The sequence below is a fragment of the Cuculus canorus genome, chromosome 8, assembly GCF_017976375.1.
Source record: "Cuculus canorus isolate bCucCan1 chromosome 8, bCucCan1.pri, whole genome shotgun sequence".
Taxonomy (NCBI): domain Eukaryota; kingdom Metazoa; phylum Chordata; class Aves; order Cuculiformes; family Cuculidae; genus Cuculus; species Cuculus canorus.
The window spans coordinates 21,802,239-21,821,518 of NC_071408.1; the positions used below are offsets into that span (position 1 = coordinate 21,802,239).

Below are 19,280 nucleotides of genomic sequence, written 5' to 3' on the forward strand. Positions count from 1 at the left end.
AAGACTTGAGTTGCTTCCTATCCCTTGATTTGTGTGCCAACACACTATTTTCATCTATCTCATCTCATCTCATCAGTGGGTGCATCTGCCGTTCACTCACTGACTTGGGCTTCCCAGCACCATCTTATGTCTGGAAAACATCCATGAGTTCTGAGGTATCTGGACAAGGTGGAGCAGAAATCAAATCACTCCAGTTGTTTGTAGCAACAAGATTTTGCTGCTCACTGTGGAAAGAGGATGCAATTCAGTGGGCTCATACTATTATCTGCATTAATCTCATTAGTCTTAATAAGCATGGAGGTGAACAGAGCTCTTAAAAGCCTGGCTATTCCCTAGAAAGCACAGCTGTAGCTTGAAAAGTGATTTTGGAGCTGGTGTCATTTGATCAGAGAGCTGCGTTTGAATTCCACGTCCATTCAGATTTCTTTTCTATTCCCACAGCAAGTACAAAATTAACACAGCTGGGCAATATTGAAAGTGAGATTTCATTGTACTTTCTCCATCACAGGAGAGCTAACTTCTGGCTGCCCCGCTGAAAGCTGATGAGTTATATTCAGCCAAGACCTATTTCTAACTATACTCTGGAGATCAAGAAAGACCTTTGCAGAGCTGTCAGCCCATAGTGCCACCACAGCAGTTTGCTAATCTTGGCCACAAGCAAAGGTGAGAGCGGAGGGCTGTCCTGAGGTCTCTCATTAGTATAGTTCCTAACTGCTTCACAGGGTTTGCACGCTAGTGATTTCAAAGCCCTTTGCAATGGAAGCGAGCCTTGTTATCTTGGCAGCCTGGGCTGCAGTGATCACACACTGGTGGAGTTCACAGTCCGGAGGGATATGGGACAGGTGAGGAGTATAGTCAGGACCCTAAATTTTAGGAAAGCAAAATTCCAGCTGTTCAAGGAGTCAGTCAGTAGGACCCCCTGGGAAACAGCCCCCAGGGACAAGGGAGAAGAACAGAGCTGGCAGACCTTTAAGGAAGCTTCCCATAGAGCATAAGAGCTCTCAGTACCCAGATGCAGGAAATCAGGCAGGGACGGGAAAAGAGCAGCATGGCTGAGTCGAGGCCTGCTGGTCAAACTCAAGAGCAAGAGGCAACTGCACAGGCAGTGCAAGAAGAAACAGGTAACCTGGGAAGAGTATAGGAATGCTGTCCGGTTGTGTAGGGATGGGGTCAGGAGGGCCAAGGTGCAGCTGGAGCTGAACTTGGCAGGGGAAGCAAAGAATAACAAGAAGGGCTTCTATAGGTATGTAAACCAGAAAAGAAAGATCAAAGGAAGCGTACACACACATGCACCCACAATGGACAAGAATGGTGACAGACCATGCTGCAGCTCCAAATAGGAGCAAATATACAGAGCATGGTCCTCCCAGGCCACGTGTTTGGCCCCAGTGGCATAAATCAATCCCTGGCAAAGCAGCAGGCAAGCCGTTCGGTGAAAGGCTCCAGGGACAGCAGTACCTTTATTAGATTCCCTCAGCACAGCTGGAAAAAATAAGGAGCACAGACATGCTTTCAGGAACATAACCCCCAAGCATAGCCCTGCATTCAGTGCTGTCTGTTGATTTAATAAATGATATCAGCTTTCCCCATAGACTGTCTCTCTTGTACAGCCTTAAACCCTCCTGGTTAAAACACCACTCCGGTGAATCAATCCAAGATGGTTTTGTCCCTTTGATCAGCACAGCAGGCAATAAGTCACTGACGGAAACATATTTCACTTCTATGGCTCCAACAGGCAATAGAAATTGAGAAAAAGAACTCCACTGTCCTGAGCTGCCTGGCAAAAATCTCCCACTCCCTGGGCAAGCAGGAGATGACCAAAGGGATATGCATTATGGCACCAGATGTCCTGCAGGACCCACAGCTCAGCTGGCAGGCATACTGCACCCCAGCACAGGCAGGTCTCCACTGGGGCCAGCACAGTGCCCTGGGGGGCCAGGGATGGGCAGGCCCCTTCCCACAGGGACCTGTCCTGCTCCTCCAGCCTCCAAAACAGCCATGGCGCTTCTCCCAGACAGTGTTTGCATTGCTTGTTTAGTAGTGTTGAGAAACACACAGGGAGAAGTAATTGCCTGACAAAACTGGTGAAGGCTGGTCTGGGATTGAAATTGCTATTTGTCAGCCAGGAAAACTGGGCCAGATCCTGCGTCTGGCACTGAGCTGCTGAGAGACTTCCCTAGGTCCCTCTAGGCAGTTTTACAGGATGCTGAGGCACCTAGCAGAATTGGCACAACTATTTAATAACTTCAATGGTCCTAAATCACACAGGAGCATCACAAATGTACCCTTTGGTCCCTTGATTTTGCCCATTTCCAGCCCCCTACAAACAGGAGTGCACAGCAGTATTTCCCATTATAGAAGAATCACGAACACTACTTCAAATCCAATTTTTAAATAAAATAAGGACTCATTCTTACCTCCTTATATTTAAACAGGACTTCAACTTCTCATAAAATGAGGCTCAGCGAAGTGAAATCTCCTCCTCTAGTGGAGTACTTTAATATGTGCTCACAAATGCTCTTCAGAGGTGTTTAATTTCCTTTAAGTTAGAGGCAGGAGGCTGAAAAGTGCAGCATGGAGTTGGTCACTCGGTGCCGGACAATGTCTGTCTGCCAGGTTTGACTAGAGAAAGCTGAAATAACATAAGAAAAAGGCTTTTGATTTCTCAGCCTCTTTTCAGGCTCACTCCTATGGCCAAGTGGTTCAATCTCTAAACACATTAGGGCATGCCTGAGCCTGGAAGGCAGAGTGGAAGGGCTATAGCTGCTTTCAAGGACTCCATGATCAGCAGGAACCAAATTCATAGCCAAGGTCAACAGGATGAGCAACAGCTCAGGGACTTGCACCACCTTTCCTGGTGCTGCTAACCATAAGGTCATGTTTTGGGGACTGGGGTGCCTGTGCTGGGCAAGCTGGTCTGGCTCTCTGGTGTAGCTTAGTATGGCCGAGGAGCTGACCTGATGCATCATCCACCCTGCAACTGGACTCAAGCTGATGAGTTTTCTGTGGTCTTCAGATCCACATGAAGATCTATCTGCATGATCTGGGATGTGCCAAGATGGGACAGGGTCCATGCCAAAAATAACCTCAAAAGCGTCCTCGACATTTGTCCATGCCTGAGGACAAACATGGTCCATCTCATCCCAGAGATCCCAGGGAGCTCCTTGCAGCATCCCTGGCTTTTCATTGGCTCTCGGCCTTACAGTTAGACCACAAAGAATGGGGGACTGGCCTTGGGCTGCCTCTCCTTCCTGTTGGACTCAGCTCTAAGTAGGGGCAAGGGAGGTGGAGGGGTGCAGCAGGGCTGAAGGGACAGAGGAATTGCTATGGTTAACATCAGCCTTAGCTGGGAGAAAATGCAGAGAGCTTATGGGAGTGAAGAACCATCTGGAGCCATTAGACCAAAGGATGGGAGCAGGACTCCAGCCCCACATGTACACTATGGACATGGTGCTGAGAGCAGCTCAGTCATACCCAGTTACTCCTCTTCCCAGACCCGATGCAGAATGTCATCTTCGGAAGCAACCACTGGTGTCTCTTCTATCCTGACAGCCCCATTTTGTCCTGCCCCCTCTCTACTTACTATGTTTTACTATTCCATGTGCATGAATGTTACGCCAGAACTGTTCCTGGTGGGTGAAATTCCTGGACAAAGCCATGGAGTTTGACCTGAATGATACCATACCTGAACTGCAGCTCTTTGGCGGCTTAAAAGCCAGGAAACGCTCACTATCAAATGTTCAAGCAAGCCATTGAAATGTACAACACGTGCTCCACTGAGAGGTTGCAGTGCCTCCTGGAGCTCCTGCTCTCTGGTCAAAAGAAGCTGAAGACAGAAACGCTAATGCAGGAGGTGAAACATTGGGCGAAGAAAGCTATGGGGGCCTTCTCAGTTTTCTAGGACCTTGTTCACTAAAAAAAGCAACAGACAAATCTCTTGTGGTGTTGCCCTCGAAGAACCTGGTGTTGCTCTGCTGTCTCTGGCCCTGGGAGTGATCCCCCACCTCGTGGCTCTCCTGCCTGTGGAGGCCCCTCTGAATCTCCAGCTCCACCGCGGGCAGGCAGCACGGACCCCACCTCACTCAGAAACCCCAGGACGCTCCCCCTCAGCCAGAAAGACACCTGACAGGGCGGGAGGCCCTGGCCGCGGGCTGTCGGGGTTTGGTGTCCGCCTGCCGCAGCCTGACCAGCAGGGGGCGCGCGCCCCGCGCCGCCGGAACCATAGAGTCTCCCTCACAGCGTCCGCCCGGGCGCGGGGGGAGGGGGAACCCCACGTGACAGGGCGTGGTTCCCATTAGCTGGGGCGGTGGGAACGGGCGGGGCGCGTGGGTACCGGGTTGGGGGAGGCACACGCGTGTCCGCGGAGGTGCGGGGTCGCACACCGCGCAGGGGCACGTGGGTACCGGCGTGCGGGTGAGCGGATGTGCACACGCGTGTGCGCGCTAGGGCACGTGGGTACCGGCGTGCGGGGGTGCACACGCGTGTGAGGGGACGCGCAGGGGCACCTGTGTGCTGGGGTGCGGCAGAGCACGTGTGCAAACGTGTGTCCACGCAGGGGCAGGTGTGTACTCGGGCTGTGAATGTGCCTGTGCGCGTGTCCGTGGCAGGACACGTGTGTGCTGGGGTGCGGGTGTATGCACAGGAGCACGTGTGTACCGGGGTGCGGGTGTGCACACCGTGCAGAGCCACCTGTGTGCCCGGGGTGCAGGTGAGCACACCGGTGTCACACACGTGTTTCCCCGGGGTGTGGGGTGCACACGTGTGCGAGAGGTCAGTGCGGGGTGTCGCCCCACCATGGCCACCCTGCTGGGTGGGTGGCGGCTGCGGGCGCTGCGGGCCCCGCGGCAGGGCTGCAGGCTCCGGCACGGCACCCCAGGACAGGCAAGGCGGCGGGTACTCCTCTCGCAGCTTTTCCAGCCCCTCAACCTGCAGGCGGGCGTCGAGGCGAGGTGGGAGGGCAGGCCCGGGGAGCCCAGCTGCCGCAGCCAGAGGCTGATGCTGCAAGCAGGGCTCATCCACCCCGCCGGCCCTGGCTGCTACAGCTACCTGCCGCCCACCGTGCGAGCTATGGAGAAGCTCATCCGGGTGATGGATGAGGAGATGCAGGCCGTGGGGGGACAGAAGCTGAACATGCCCAGCCTGAGCTCGGCAGAGCTGTGGGGCACCAGCGGCCGCTGGGAACAGATGGGGCCGGAGCTTTTCCGGCTGGAGGATCGGCACGGCAAGGGCTACTGCCTGGGCCCCACGCACGAGGAGGTGGTGACGGAGCTGGTGGCTGCTCAGAGCAACCTCTCCTACAAGCAGCTCCCACTGCGCCTGTACCAGGTAACCAGGAAGTTCCGGGATGAACCCAAGCCCCGCTTTGGCTTGCTGCGCAGCCGGGAGTTCTACATGAAAGACATGTACACCTTCGACACCTCTGAAGAGGCGGCTCGGCAGACTTACGACCTGGTCTGCAATGCCTACTGCAGCCTCTTGGACCGCCTGGGTCTTTCTTTCGTCAAAGCGCGAGCAGCCACAGGTAGCATTGGTGGAACCATGTCCCATGAATTCCAGCTGCCAGCAGACATCGGTGAGGACAGACTGGTACTCTGCCCGGATGGACATTTTGCGGCCAATGTAGAAACTCTAAATGGGGAACAGACTTCTTGCCCTACATGTGGGGAAAAACTCACCCAGACCAGGGGGATTGAAGTGGGGCACACATTTTACCTGGGCACCAAGTACTCCTCTGTCTTCAAAGCTATCTTTTACTCCCCTGAGAACAAACCCCAGCTGGCAGAAATGGGTTGCTACGGCTTGGGTGTCACTCGCATCCTTGCGGCCTCCATCGAAGTGCTCTCTACGGAGGACAGCATCCGTTGGCCACGCCTCATCGCACCCTACCAGCTCTGCTTCATTCCCCCCAAGAGAGGCAGCAAGGAGGAGGGGGAGGAGGGAACGGCACTGCTGGAGCAGCTGTACGATGACCTCACTGAAGCACAGCCCCACCTCACTGGTGACTCGGTGCTGGATGACCGAACACAGCTGACCATTGGCAAAAGATTAAAGGATGCCAACAAGCTGGGTTATCCCTATGTGATCGTAGCTGGGAAGAGGGTTTGTGAGGATCCCCCGGTCTTCGAGGTCTGGGATCAGAATGCAGGTGAGGTTTTGTTCCTCACCAAGGAAGGTGTCATTGAGTTGCTCAGTAAAGTGCAAGTCTCTTAAACTGTCTATAGCTCAGTCTTTCATCTCTGTTGCCCTGAGTGTATCTGAACAGCCCCAGTTCCCTTTCCAGGATGTGCAGGTTGTTGGCAGAGCCAAATCCAGCTCAGGTTGGAGCCAGGTGTCTTGGAGCTATGAGGGGAGAGAGCTGGAGTCAGCCTGCATTCCCCTGTGGGGGTGGCAGCATTTCTGCCTCTGGTGACAAGGCCCCCTGTGAGCTGCTTTTACTGGTTGCTGTGGCTTGGTGCAGCTGGGAGAGCGCTGGCAGGGTCGGCCGTGGCAGAGTGGCCAGCGATGGCCTGTGTTGAGCACACACATCAGCTGAAGTACCGGGGATGGGAGGGCTTCCCTTGCTCTTTTCAGGTGCCAAGTTTTAAGGAGAGGAAGGAAGGAGGAAATGCCTTTCCTCCATTTGTGTCTTCTCTTTGGAGACACCCAGGTTCCTTGAAGGTGGAGGTTAATTTTAAAGCAAAAGGGTGAACTCCAGGGCCACCTTCACCTTGCAAATGTTATAGTGCTGCAAATCTGCAGGAACTGAAGTGAAGGAAGATGTCAGGCATCCGCACCCCAGTCCTGCAGGAATTGAAGTGGAGAGTGGTGTCAGGCATCCACACCCGAGCCCTGCAGGTAAGTCTGGCTGGTGAGCCCCTGGGATCTGCCGGGCTTGGGTGCTGATGGTGTGGTTTAGGGAATGCAGCCTTGGGGTGGTGGAAAGTGTTTGCAAAAAAAATCTGGCAAAGAAACATGAAATGTGCGGCTGTGTGGAGCCGGGAGGTAAAAATGTCCAGGCAATGTTGTTGCTAATAAGCCATAGTGACCCTGTCCCAGAGCTGAGGGGATCACCGCATCACAGATTGGTCAGGATTGGAAGGGACCTCTGGAGCTCCTCCAGTCCAACTCCCTGCTAAAGCAGGGTCACCTACAGCAGGTGTCTAGGTGGGTTTTTAATATCTCTAGAGAGGAGGACTCCACAACCTCCCTGGGCAGCCTGTTCCAGTGCTCTGTCACCCTCACAGTAAAGAAGTTTTTCCTGATGTTTTTCATGCCATACAATCATAGAATGGGTTGGGTTGGAAGGGACCTTAATGACCGTCCCATTCCACCCTGCTGCTATGGGCAGGGACACCTCAACTTGGCCTTGAACCAGGGATGGGGCATCCACGACATCTCTGGGCAACCTGTGCCAGCGCCTCACCAGCCTCACAGAAGAACATTTCTTCCTAGTATCTCATCTAAGCGTCCCGTCTTTCAGCTTAAAACTGTTCACCTCACCCTGTCCCTGCATCCTCTGATCACGAGACCCTCTCCAGGTTTCCTGGAGCCCCTGTCAGTGCTGGAAGCTGCTCTAAGGTCTCCCTGGAGCCTTCTCTGCTCCAGGTTGAACAACCCTGGCTCTCCCAGCCTGTCCTGTACAGGATGTGCTCCAGCCCTCGGATCACACCGGAAGGGCGGAATGTCATCTGGAGGGACCTGGACAGGCTGGAGAAGTGGGCCTGTGAGAACCTCATGAGGTTCAAGAAGGCCAAGTGAAAGATCCTACACCTGGGTTGCGGCAATCCCCATTTTCAGTACATGATGGGAGACAACGTGAATAAAAGCAGCCCTGCAGAGAAGGACTTGTGGGTGCTGGTCCATGAGAAGCTCAGCTTGAGCCGGCAATGTGTGCTCACAGCACAGAAGGCCAAACGTATCCTGGGCTGCATCAAAAGCAGCGTGGCCAGCAGGACGAGGGAGGGGATTCTGCCCCTCTATTCCTCTCTTGTGAGACCTCATCAGGAGTACCATGTCCAGTTCTGGAATCCTCAGCATAAGAAGGGTATGGAGCTGTTGGATATGGAGCTCCCAGAGGAGGCTACAAAGATGATCAGGAAGCTGGAGCAGCTCCCATATGAGGACAGGCTGAGAGAGTTGGGCTTGTTCAGCCTGGAGAAGGCTCAGAGGAGATCTTACAGCGACCTTCCAGTACCTGAAGGGCCTACAGAAAAGCTGCAGAGGGACTGCTTACAAAGGCTGGTAGTGATAGGATGAGGGGGATCGGGTATAAACTGAAGAGGGGCAGATTTAGACTAGACATGAGGAGGAAATTCTCCACCATGAGGTTGGTGAGGCACAGGTTCGCAGGGAAGCTGTGGCTGCCCCATCCCTGGAGGTGTTCGAGGCCGAGTCGGATGGGCTTTGGGGAGGCGGGTCGCTGGGATGTCCCTGCCCACGGCAGGGGGTGGAACTGGATCGGCTTTGAGGTCCCTCCCGACCCAAACTGTTCCGATTCTGTGACTCTCGGCCCGTGCCCCCGCCCGCCGCTGGGGGCGCTGTGCCCGCCGGTGCCGCTCGGAAGGGGCGGAGCGGCGGCGATGGCGGAGTGCGGGCAGGGCGGCAGCGGCGCGGGGTACCGGGGGGCGCTGCACCCCGACACCTGGGAGGAGGTGAGGGCTGCGGGGGCCGGGCCGGGCCGGGCCGAGCCGAGCCGGGCCGGTCTGAGCGGAGCGTGTCCGCCCGCAGGAGCTCGAGTCCATCCCGATGTTCATGAAGCGCTGCCCGGACGAGATCGACGCGGCGCGGCAGCCCGACCTGGCGTGTCTGCAATCGCTGCTCTTCGACGAGGAGCGGGACCCCACGGGTGGGGTTCCCGGCTCGGGACCCGTGTGTCTCTCGCCCCCTCCATCCCGGCTCAGGACCTGTGTGTCCTCCTTTCCCCCCTCATCCCAGCTCAGGACCCGTTCCCCACCGTCCCCATCCCTCACCGTTCCTGTCCCCCCCATCCCGGCTCAGAACCCATCCTCCGCCATCCCTGTCCCCAGCTCAGGACCCGCTCCCCACCGTCCCCATCTCCCCAGCCCGGCTCAGGACCCGTCCTTCACCATCTCCATCCCCCACTGTCATCATCACCCCACCCCAACTCAGGACCTGTACCTCACCATTCCCATCCCCCGGTCAGGACTTATCCCCCACCGTCCCCATCACCCCATCCCCAGCTGAGGACCCATTCCACACTGTCCCCATACCCCGACCCTGGCTCAGGACCTGTCCCTCACCATTCTCATCTCCAGCTCAAGACCTGTCCCCATCCCTCCACCCCGGCTCAGGATCCCATCTCCCACCTTTCCTGTCCCCCCACCACTGCTCAGGACCCATCCCCCACTATCCCTGTCCCCCCACTCCAGCTCAGGACCCGTCTTTCACTGTTCCTGTCCTCCAACCCTGGCTCAGGACCCGTCCCTCACCATCCCCGGCTCCACACCCCGGCTCAGGATCCCATCCCCCACCATCCCTGTTCCCCCACCCCAGCTCAGGACCTGTCCCCCACTGTCCCCATCCCCAGCTCAGGACCCGTCCCCCACTGTCCCCATCCCCAGCTCAGGACCCATTCCCCACTGTCCCCATCCCCCTACCCCGGCTTAGGACCCATCCCTCACCATTCCCGTCCCCCACTGTCCCCAGCTCAGAACCTGTCCTCATCCTCTCACCCTGGCTTAGGACCTGTCTCTCACTGTTCCCATCCCCCACTGTCCCCAGCTGAGGACCAGTCCTCATCCCTCCACCCCAGTTCAGGACCTGTCTCCTACTGTTCCTGTCCCCCAGCCCTGGCTCAGGACTCGTCCCCCACCATTCCCGTTCCCCACCATTCCTGTCCTCCGACCCCAGCTCAGGACCCATGCCCTGCCATCCCCACAGAGCTGGCTGGGATGTACCGAAACGAAGGGAATGCGTACTTCAAGGAGAGGGACTACAGGAGAGCTGTCATCTCCTACAGCGAGGGGCTGAGGAAGAGATGCCAGGACCCGGAGCTGAATGTCGTGCTGCACACAAACCGGGCGGCTGCACAGTTTCACCTGGGTAATGGACATGGTCATCCTGCCTCGGGCAGGACTGGGACGTAACTCTCTGGTCCAGAGTTTCTTTTCTTCCTCTTCACCGTTATCTTTACTTTTTTTTGTGATACTACATACAAAGTGGTTTATTTATGAGAAAAATGCCTTGGACCCCAAAGACCTGTATCCCTTCGGAGCCTGACTGCTTGCAGGGTTTGTGCTTTGCTCATTGCAGCTATTATCCACTGCCTGAGCCTTGGCTCCAGGAGAGGGCAAAGCCAGTGTTTTTTTATGCTGAATAGATTGACAGGGTGATCTGAACTACAGGGGGATATCCTGGCCTTTGTGGAAGCCACACATTCTATCCCTCTTTCCTGGCCATATCCTCCTCAATCTACCACCCGCCCTACCAACAGCATCCACACAGCAGGGAAGGTGTTCTTGGCCTATTAATGCTGTTGCACGTTGCAGTTGGGAGACAGTTTGCTCACTCTCATGTTACTTATCTCTGACTTGTATGATTGATTCCTGTCCTTTTGCTGTTTTGCTCTTTCTTCCTTCACTTGCTTCACACTGATTGTTGAAACAGTGAATTAGAGTCTCCACATAAGCTATTGTGTCAGTTTAGGATCTGCTTAGATTTTAAATATCAATGAAAGGTTCTGAGCAGTGTTGCTTCCCTTGCAGGTAACTACCGTTCTGCTCTCAATGATGCCATCCAAGCAAAAAAGCTGAAGCCCACCCATCTCAAAGCAATCGTAAGAGGTAAGAGTTACATCACATGCTACTGCCATGGTGTTAGTTTTACTTATAATGCTGTTATTGTTACAAGTCCTGGAACAGATTGTTGTTAGACGTTGCTTTGTTTCACTCTGTGTTTCTGTGTGTTGAATAACAGTATTTATAAACCTTAAATTACTGTCAGTGTGCATCATACTTTGTTTCCGGACAGCATTCATTTCAGAAAACTGGTTACTGTATAAGATATTTTTCCTCCTTTCATTTTTGTTGTTTCTCCCCAAAACAGATATCTGCCTTTTGTGTTGCATTTTCAGTCAAAATACTGTCGTCTTGCTCTTTGCTCTCCAGCTTCTCTATCTGTCAAAGAGGCATTGGACCTGTTTCTGTGGAGCACAGCATAAATTTTGCTGTTTTCCACAATACTAGGTTTTGGGATTTGTTTCCTTGCCCCACCCCACCCCAAGCGTTTCTCATGCCATGGAAATGGACGCTTCATTGTTCCTTATGAGACAAATACTGATATGCTGATTAGAACAATAAGATCTTGCTTCTTATAGACACTTCTAGCATCATTCTACTGATTTCTGTGACTAGATGAGCAAAGGATGCGAGAACTACTGAAATATTTTAGAGTTTCTTCACAGTTGAATGGACCTGCTGGGAGTCTGCGATTGAACATGACCCCATAAGACAGTAGCATGTGCTGCTGTGTGTGCCTCTTGAAAGCACTGGGCCTACTGCTGTCTTTATTACCTCGACTTTGTGTAGTAGTTGTATACTGACTCCAATACTAGAAACCTAAAATCTTAATAATTCCAGGAGCTCTCTGTCACATGGAGCTGAAGAATTTCTCTGAAGCAATAGCTTGGTGTGAAGAGGGCTTGCAGATAGATTCAAAAGAGAAAAAGCTTGTGGAAACGAGAGCTAAAGCTGACAAATTAAAGGTAATTATTGAGGCAGTCTAGTGTCTACAATGCTTGTTGCCTATTTTGTGTCAAGAAGCACTTTGAGATCCTTGTTCAAAGAGCGCTCTGTACGAGTTTCTGTGTAGTATCATATCCCCAAACAGAACTGTGTGGTGGTTCTGCATAGTGTGTGTTGTTGAGATGTGAAGGGAAAAGAGCTGGAGGGGACCCTTCTGGAGATTTGAACTGATTTCTCCACTCATTGGCAGGGTAGAGAAGTGGTGGTCATTGACTTGCTCTGTGTGACCATGGTACAACCTTTCTTACATATAGCGAGCTGAGGAGCGGGATGCAAGGAAAGCAAAGATGATGGAGAAGAAAGAGCAGTGTCAAAAGGAAATTTTGCTTGCAGCAATAAGGGTGAGTCAGTGATGGCGTTTGGTTTTATGTGGTTTGTTTTGTTGAGGTTCTATTTATTTTTTTTAAGAGCACTCTTGTTTGTCTCTTAAGAGGTTGTTTTTGTACACAGGCTTTTGAAGGCTAGAGCCAAAAATTGACTTAAAATGATGATTCTCCTTATCTGCCAGCTGTAGCTCAGTTTCCATATTTCAGGTAACAACTAATGCAAAATATAAACCCGATGTTAGGAGATTGACTGAGCATCCAAGAGAGTGCTCTGGCTGCTGGGTTGTAGCATCACGCTGGCCCAAGGAACCTTACTTTCTTTGCTACCCATGGGCATTACTTCAGTGGAAGGATAGAAGATCCAGTAGGGTGGAGGAAAGAATCGGTCCTGGATCCTCTCCTTCCTCAGCAAATGTTTGAGCTGTGTTACAATATTTTGGGCTACTATATAAATCTGATCTCCTCTTATGTAATTGTCTTTCCAAAGGAAAGAGTAGGCTTTCTTCAGTTTTCTGAAATAGTGGATGTTCTGTGGAGTTAGTGCATGTAGTTGCACTCTGAAGTGCTGCTAGGTCCCAAAAACCAGGATTTTGGATTCATTCCTTTCCCCACGTTTTCTCAGGCTCTTCTCTCAGCATGAGCTCCTCTGGATTCCTACCTCTCCATATCCATTTTCTGAGGGCACTGGATGTCTGGCTGAGGTTCTAGATTCTACCAGGAAAACCAGTCACCTGAGTCTGATGCTGTAGGAAGACTTTTGATGACATATTTAAGAGCTGACTCATGAATAATAATAATGACACAATTTGTCCTTTCATTGACTGTTAATTTTTTGCTCTCTCCTCCATACCTGTTTGGTTTTTGGTTGGGTTTTTTCTTTCCTTCTTCCCCTCCAGGAAAGAAACATCAAGCTGATTCTTGAGCCTTCAGATGAGGAAGAGGAAATATCAGATAGCCTGGCTGAGATATCCTTAGATGGGTTCCACTCTGACAATGCCATGAGGGCCAAGGTGCACTTAGATGCTGATGGCAACCTGAACTGGCCTGTCCTCTTCCTGTACCCTGAGCATGAGCAGACAGACTTCATTGCAGCTTTTCATGAGAACTCCAGGTAAATGCACTGCCAGCATTCCATAAAGGAGACGTTTGAGTAGATGAGAACAGCCAGCAAGTGAAACACTGCCCTGCTAATAAAGTAGCTCCAGATCTCATAGCTGACCCCCTTTTGGGCAGGAGCTTGCACTAGGTGACCTTCTGCAGTCGTTGCATACCTGAATTATTCTATGATTTAGAATCACAGAATGCTTTGGGTTGGAAGGAACCTTTGTGGGTCGTCTAGTCCAACCCCCCTGCAGGAACAGGGACTTTTTTAACTAGATCAGGTTGCTCAGAGTCCCATCCAACCTGACCTTGAATGCTTCCAGGGATAGGACCTCCACTACTTCTCTGGGCAACCTGTTCCAGTGTTTCACAACCCTCATTGTAAAAAATTTCTTACTTACTTCCAGTCTAAATCTGCCTTCTCTTAGTTTAAAACCGTTACTCCTTTTCCTGTCACAACAGGCTCTGCTAAGAAGTCTGTCCCTATCCTTCCTGTAGGCCCTCTTTAAGCACTATAAGGCCACTATAAGGTCTCACAGCCTTCTCTTCTCCAGGCTGAACAAGCCCAACTCTCTCAGCCTGTGCTTGTAGGAGAGATGCTCCAGTCCTCAGATCACTTTCATGGCCCTTCTCTGAACCTGCTTCAACAGCTCCGTGTCCAGTGTGATTAAAGGGGCTCGCAGTGCAGATTAGACAGGTGTCAATACCAGTGACCTATCCACAGGCATGGATTTCAGAGGTTCATTAAGGTGCTGCTTTGAAGCTTCCAAATATGGGCTCTCAAAAGGAAGGTTAAACTTATAAAAAGCTTCCAAAGGGACCTCTTGTCACCACTGTTTGCCCCATAGTTTCTGTAGGGCTTACAGCAGGCCTGACTGAAGTGCTGCAGACCTTTTAGCATACAAGCAAGTGACTGGCAAGGTGGGAATTCCACTTTTCTTGATGTTAACTTCCATTTCTGATCTTGCAATATTAAACAAACTTGAAATTTGTAACTATTTTTTGTGGGGAGATGTGTATTCCTCAGATCTACTAATAAGTTTAGGACTTAAAATACAGTGCCAGCAGATTATTAAGTTGTGGTTCTAACACAGTAGTGTTCACTGCACTTTTTTTGTGGCCAAAGGAGGTGAAAATGGGTTATTACAACAAATTGGTCACCAAAGCTTCTCAAGTACCAAAATAAACAAGCCTCGCACACAGGCATATTCTGAGTGCTCTGATCTGATGAAGCAAGATGTTAATGGGACCATGTAGAAGGAAAATCAGTTTTAGGCAAAATGCAGGGAATTTATTTTGACATCTTTTTCAGTGTGAAAATGAAAAGTTAATTTGTTGTCGCATTGCTCAAGTTTGAAATTAACAGCATGAGTTTCAACAGGGTCTTTGTCTCACTGGGAAAGCGAAGAGTTTGAAGGAATGAAACCATCAGTGATCTAAACTTGACATTAGCAAATTCGGTGATAGACTTGAAAGTATTTTTACTGTCATTCAAATACAGCTGTACAAATTATCAAAGCTGAACATTTCATCTAAACTAACCAAGTGTATTTTGGGCTTTAGGTTTATTGATCATTTAATGGTGATGTTTGCTGAGTTACCTCCTTGGGATTCAGAAAGAAAATACCTTCCCAGCAATCTTGAGGTGAGAAGTTTGACCTTCCTTCTGTTTCAGGGTTGTTGTTGTGGTTTTTTTTGCTTCCTAGAGCAATATTGAGCAGCTTTGAGTGTATGAAAGCAGTGGCATTATTACCTGTTCACTATATACAGATGTGAAATAAGGGATTATTCATTTATGAACTGAGACATTTTCCAGGTATGCTGACATGGACACAGAATTCATTAATGAAAATGAAAGTTCTTTTATCTTCCACTTATGTTGTATTTGCTAGAAGTTATTTAAAGATATTGCTTAGATTCCCATCTTTGTAATGATAATTAAGATTTAGGCCATCAAGCTGGTAGGCTGCCAGTTTAATTGTGGTGTTGTGAAGTTGCTCAATACAAATCAGAAAATATTTTCAGATCTAACTGGTCGTGCTTAAACACTTAATCCCATCAAGACTATGTATGTCTGTTAAGGCTTCAGCATACGTGAGGTGCGTTTGGTTGTGGCTGCAGCAGGTTTGGAGGATTTTTCAGAAATTCTACCTAGAAGGATAGAAATGTTTGTTTCTCGTTTTCCACTTCAGTGTCATATGTGCCAGGAAACAGGCAACTGCAGTGAGCAAACGGGTCCAAAAGGACAGCGGCTGTGTACTTTACCAGATTAAAAACTTGGATCATAGCTCTGTGTGTATGTACAGTCCAAGGCACAGTTGCTGGATTCTAATCTCTTAAATCTACTCTTATTTTGTTCAGATGTCTTTAAACCTATGCAGTTTAGCTCATACCATTGCTGCAATTCACCTGTTAAAAAGCAGCGCGTAGATTTGTATTGCTTCTCTTTTTAAAGCACAGGAACAGGCAGTGTGTTTTGCGTCCCTTACGCCACTGCCTTAAGAAACTAAGCTGGTTTATACAGGGAAGAGTTGGAATTTACACAAAGCAGTTTCTACATTGCTGAAGTTAGCATCCAACACAGTCAGTTCGAGTACAGAAGTTTGATAAACTTTAGTCAATAGACAGTGTGCTTTTACTGGATTTTCAGTGGCTTAGTAGTTTACTTTCACCTGTTTTAAGTATTTAATAACCCTCCCAATTTTTTTCAGCTCTATTTTGAAGATGAAGAAAGAGCAGAAATGTATGAGGTGAACCCAGAACACACATTGCTACAAGTGCTGCAGCATCAAAGGTGAGGCTGTACCTGTACATGTCCAGAGAGAGCACGAAGGCAAAAAGTATGAATTTTGGGCTTTAAGTGTAGTTTGTTCTCTGATGTAATCATCCTAATTCTTGGCATCGCTAAGTGGGAAGGGTATAAACCAGTGGAACTTACTGTGACTTACTCCTTCCAGGACTGGGTGGAGTTTGTAAGGGGAGTTGTGCTACATGCAAACAGCACCACAAAAGGCCTGTTTCAAGTTCCATCTATGCAGTGCTACTTTAAAAAAAAAAAAAATAGCAGCAGCATATGAAGAGAGCATGTTGAAGGTTAACAATGCGCTCTCTGTTAATAATGCAGCATGAACAGCCCCCAACACAGCATGCAGCACAGTTTCACTCTAAAACTGGCTTTGAAGTGTTGTGCAGCTAATTGGAGAGAAGAATTTGCTGTTTGTGAAGCCAAAAAGTTACTGTAAAGCCTTTGCTGTTAACTTGCATGTCTTGTAGCTAGCTGGAGAAAGCCTGCTGCACGGCGTGAGTGGCTTGGTCTTTCGCGGTGGGAGCAGAGCTCTAGGTCCGCTGCTCTGGGCTGTGTCTGAACTGTCACTTCATAAAACTCAGCAGCATGCGTAAGCCCTCAGATTTCAGTCTGTATGGGCAGTTGCAAAAGAAACCTTTCAGAGGGAGAATAACAGCTGTTTTAATTAGAAGTAGCTGTTGGGAGAACAGTCGGTTCATAAATGCTCCTCCTTGGATGTCTGTAGGCCTGGCTACAACTGGCTCTGCTAATCAGCCAGACAGCTTGTCATCAGCCTCGGGGAGGTCACTCTGTATTGAGCTGGGTGCAGTCGCTCACTTTGCATGACACTTGGCCAGGTACAAGGAAGCCAAAGGATTCCTTTTAATCTTCGCAGGTATTTTGTGAAGGCCGGGACTCCAACAGTTTTGGCATTTGTAAAGCGTTCTCCTTTCTCTAAGAAGTACTTCTCTGGCAAGAAGGTGCATCGACTATAATGAGCAGGAATGAAACGAGGAGTCCTGTGCAAGAGGCTGCTGTTTGTTATCCCGGGTAGAGACAGCAAACTTCTTCTGGAACAAAAATATCTTGCACACTTCAGAAAAGAAATAACCTTGACACATGAGGAAACTTCTAGGAAAGCAGCACAGGAGAATGAAGGGCTTACAGGAGGGGATTTTTTGTTTAAAAAGAGATGCAGCTGGCTTTCAGAAGGTCTCCTCTGTGATAGGCTGCATGTGGTCTTGAAATAAACCTTAAAGTGCTAAACACTGGTTGCAGTTGAAGCAACAGCAGCTGGGAATGTTCTTGCTTACCTGTGAAACATCACTGATTTCCTTGGAGGTGGGCTGTAGTTGCTGGGCTCTGGCAGCAGTGGTCTGAGGAGACACCTGCCTGTTGTGGCAGGATGGATGCAGTCAGATTCCTGCCTGGGATTAAGCAGCTGCTGTTATTTCACCGCTTGGCTCTGCTGCTGTCCAGAGTAGAGCAGAGCTCTTTGTTCAGAGCAGTGTGTTTTACTGACCCTTTTGCTACCTTACTGGTTGTCCTAGGTAACCTAGAAATAAACATGTCTTTTTTAAGTACACTGACTTCTGCCTAATAAATTAAACAATAATTTTTCTCACCTCCTGAGATACTACAAGAGAATGAGAAACAGTAATTCTAAACCCAAGCATAATCACCTTATCCATTACACAAACTGCTACAGTCACCACACAGGATTTTCTGCGCTTCTGTGTTAGCTTTCAGCATTTAATTAGAAGTAATTCTAACATTTCCCTCTCTGCTGCAATCTCTCTGCGAATGCAGTGAAATACACTGCAGTTGTAGATACATCTCATGCACAGGACATTAAAAAGCTGTTCAGCCCTAAACAACTCTGCTCAGATCACGGAGGATTTTTCTCACTCCAGAGCTGGATTTAGACAGCTCTAAAGAAAGCATTTCCATTTTGCTATTCCTAAATTTCTGCACCATGCACAAAGAGAGTTCACAGTGTCTCCACCTGAGGACGCTGAAATTTAATCTTCGAAGCTCAGTGTTACTTTACAACAAGGCAGCAGGATGGCTGTGTGATGGTTCTGGCCGGCCAGCCTTCACCTTGTGGTGTCCTGCTCTCACAGGGTAGAGAGATGGGCAGCCAAGTAGTACAAGCTCCAGCCATTGCACGCAATGCAGCAGAGGTTGCAGAGGAGGGACAGGGTGTGGTAGAGGATGAACTGCTTGGCCAGCAGCCCATAGCTGAGGTTGGAGGCCCGCAGCTGCCTGCACGCCTTGCTGGTAAAGAGCCCGACCTCCTGGCCGAGGCCGTGGCTGCGCTCGATGAGGTGCATGTCTGCCACGATGTCAGAGGTGACCTGCCCGAACCACTGTGTGTTCAGCACAGATGCAGCGACACAAATGAAGAAGATGATGATCTGTAGGAGAGCAACACCTGCTGTGAACATCTTGCACATGTGTTGGATTAAATTGCTCCCCTAGTCTCTCACACACAAGGCTCGCAACGATCTGGATGCTGACTGGTTTCTTTTAACCAGAGCCATGTGTGGACCTCATCATCATTTGCAAACCAACCTCAGTGGAGCAAAATGGAGAGGGACCACACAGAGGAAGGAATTTGGGCTACAGCCAGCACATGTTTTAAAGTGAGAGGCTACCTGGGTAGTTTGTTCGTCGCTGAGCAGCTCGCTGGGGTGGTACATGGCAAATAGAGTCAGGTTGAGGAAGGCACAAGCAGAGCTGATGTGGAAGTAGTAGGGGAAGAGCTCACGCTGGATGAAGCCAAAGGTGTGGCGAGGGAGGTGGCTGCCCATCACGAACCCTGCAAGAGGGCAGAGCAGTTAGGTCCTGGGGCAAAGTTCCCTCCCCTGAGCCTCTCCCAGGCCAGAAAGTCATGGCATGTGCACGAACTGCAACCTACCAGCCACAAACGTCACCCAGATCTGCATTCCCCAGGAGGTCGAGAGGAAGACCAGGTGCAGCATTTTGACAGTGTTGGAGGGCTCGGTGTCAGTCGGCATGGTTTCCTGGCCAGGGATGGGTCTCTCCATGTCAGCCGAGCTGCCCCCAGTTCAGCGCTGAGCTGCTCTTACTGCCGTCACCTTGCTGGATCCCGCAAACACAGTTTAGCTTCACAAGCCCACTTATTTGGGAAGAGCTTTGGAGCTGGCACAGCCCCGTCCCAGCCCCACCACCACACACCCAACCGGGCTGCAAACTCAGTTCTCAAACCCCTTATATCTCCGGGGCAGGGCCCTGCGTCAGCACCGGGTAACTGCCCCTTGTGGGTGGGCAAAGTCCAGCCAGAGCCCTGCCTGACCCCTGGCA

The 19,280-nt window shown here is 50.5% G+C and overlaps 3 protein-coding genes across 4 annotated transcripts; 2 read left to right on the forward strand and 1 right to left on the reverse strand.

The window, feature by feature from the left end:
- The first annotated feature begins 4,316 nt into the window (after positions 1 to 4,316).
- Positions 4,317 to 6,210, forward strand: PARS2 (prolyl-tRNA synthetase 2, mitochondrial). Its single transcript, XM_009560692.2, has one exon. It carries the CDS (start codon positions 4,795 to 4,797, stop codon positions 6,208 to 6,210), a length of 1,416 nt encoding a protein of 471 aa, XP_009558987.2. The 5' UTR covers positions 4,317 to 4,794.
- Positions 6,211 to 8,529: 2,319 nt separating this feature from the next.
- TTC4 (tetratricopeptide repeat domain 4) lies at positions 8,530 to 17,526 on the forward strand. Of its 2 annotated transcripts, none has more exons than XM_054073507.1 (10): positions 8,530 to 8,630; positions 8,707 to 8,824; positions 9,880 to 10,041; positions 10,704 to 10,781; positions 11,577 to 11,701; positions 11,996 to 12,082; positions 12,964 to 13,178; positions 14,732 to 14,813; positions 15,880 to 16,008; positions 16,849 to 17,526. In XM_054073507.1, the coding sequence occupies exons 1-9, from the start codon at positions 8,559 to 8,561 to the stop codon at positions 15,964 to 15,966; spliced, it is 1,026 nt and encodes a 341-aa protein (XP_053929482.1). In that variant the 5' UTR covers positions 8,530 to 8,558; the 3' UTR covers positions 15,967 to 16,008; positions 16,849 to 17,526. The 2 variants fall into 2 exon arrangements, with proteins under 2 accessions (XP_053929482.1, XP_053929481.1); XM_054073506.1 differs by having other exon boundaries at positions 15,880 to 15,962; positions 16,849 to 17,517.
- A 199-nt stretch (positions 17,527 to 17,725) lies between these two features.
- Positions 17,726 to 19,169, reverse strand: TMEM205 (transmembrane protein 205). The gene is made up of 3 exons (XM_009560689.2): positions 18,874 to 19,169; positions 18,611 to 18,774; positions 17,726 to 18,370 (listed from the first exon to the last, which is right to left on the reverse strand). The coding sequence occupies exons 1-3, from the start codon at positions 19,001 to 19,003 to the stop codon at positions 18,071 to 18,073; spliced, it is 594 nt and encodes a 197-aa protein (XP_009558984.2). The 5' UTR covers positions 19,004 to 19,169; the 3' UTR covers positions 17,726 to 18,070.
- Positions 19,170 to 19,280: the final 111 nt, after the last annotated feature.

Bases quoted from the DNA above. Each gene is read 5' to 3' on its own strand.
- TTC4 (XM_054073506.1), top strand. From the start codon at position 8,559: ATGGCGGAGTGCGGGCAGGGCGGCAGCGGCGCGGGGTACCGGGGGGCG. The intron at 8,825-9,879 runs GTGGGGTTCCCG...CCATCCCCACAG, and splicing joins CGAGGAGCGGGACCCCACGG to AGCTGGCTGGGATGTACCGA. The intron at 14,814-15,879 runs GTGAGAAGTTTG...AATTTTTTTCAG, and splicing joins ACCTTCCCAGCAATCTTGAG to CTCTATTTTGAAGATGAAGA.
- TMEM205 (XM_009560689.2), bottom strand. From the start codon at position 19,003: ATGGAGAGACCCATCCCTGGCCAGGAAACCATGCCGACTGACACCGAG. The intron at 18,775-18,873 runs GTAGGTTGCAGT...GCCCTCTTGCAG, and splicing joins CTGGGTGACGTTTGTGGCTG to GGTTCGTGATGGGCAGCCAC. The intron at 18,371-18,610 runs GTAGCCTCTCAC...GCTCTCCTACAG, and splicing joins GCGACGAACAAACTACCCAG to ATCATCATCTTCTTCATTTG.
- PARS2 (XM_009560692.2), top strand. From the start codon at position 4,795: ATGGCCACCCTGCTGGGTGGGTGGCGGCTGCGGGCGCTGCGGGCCCCG.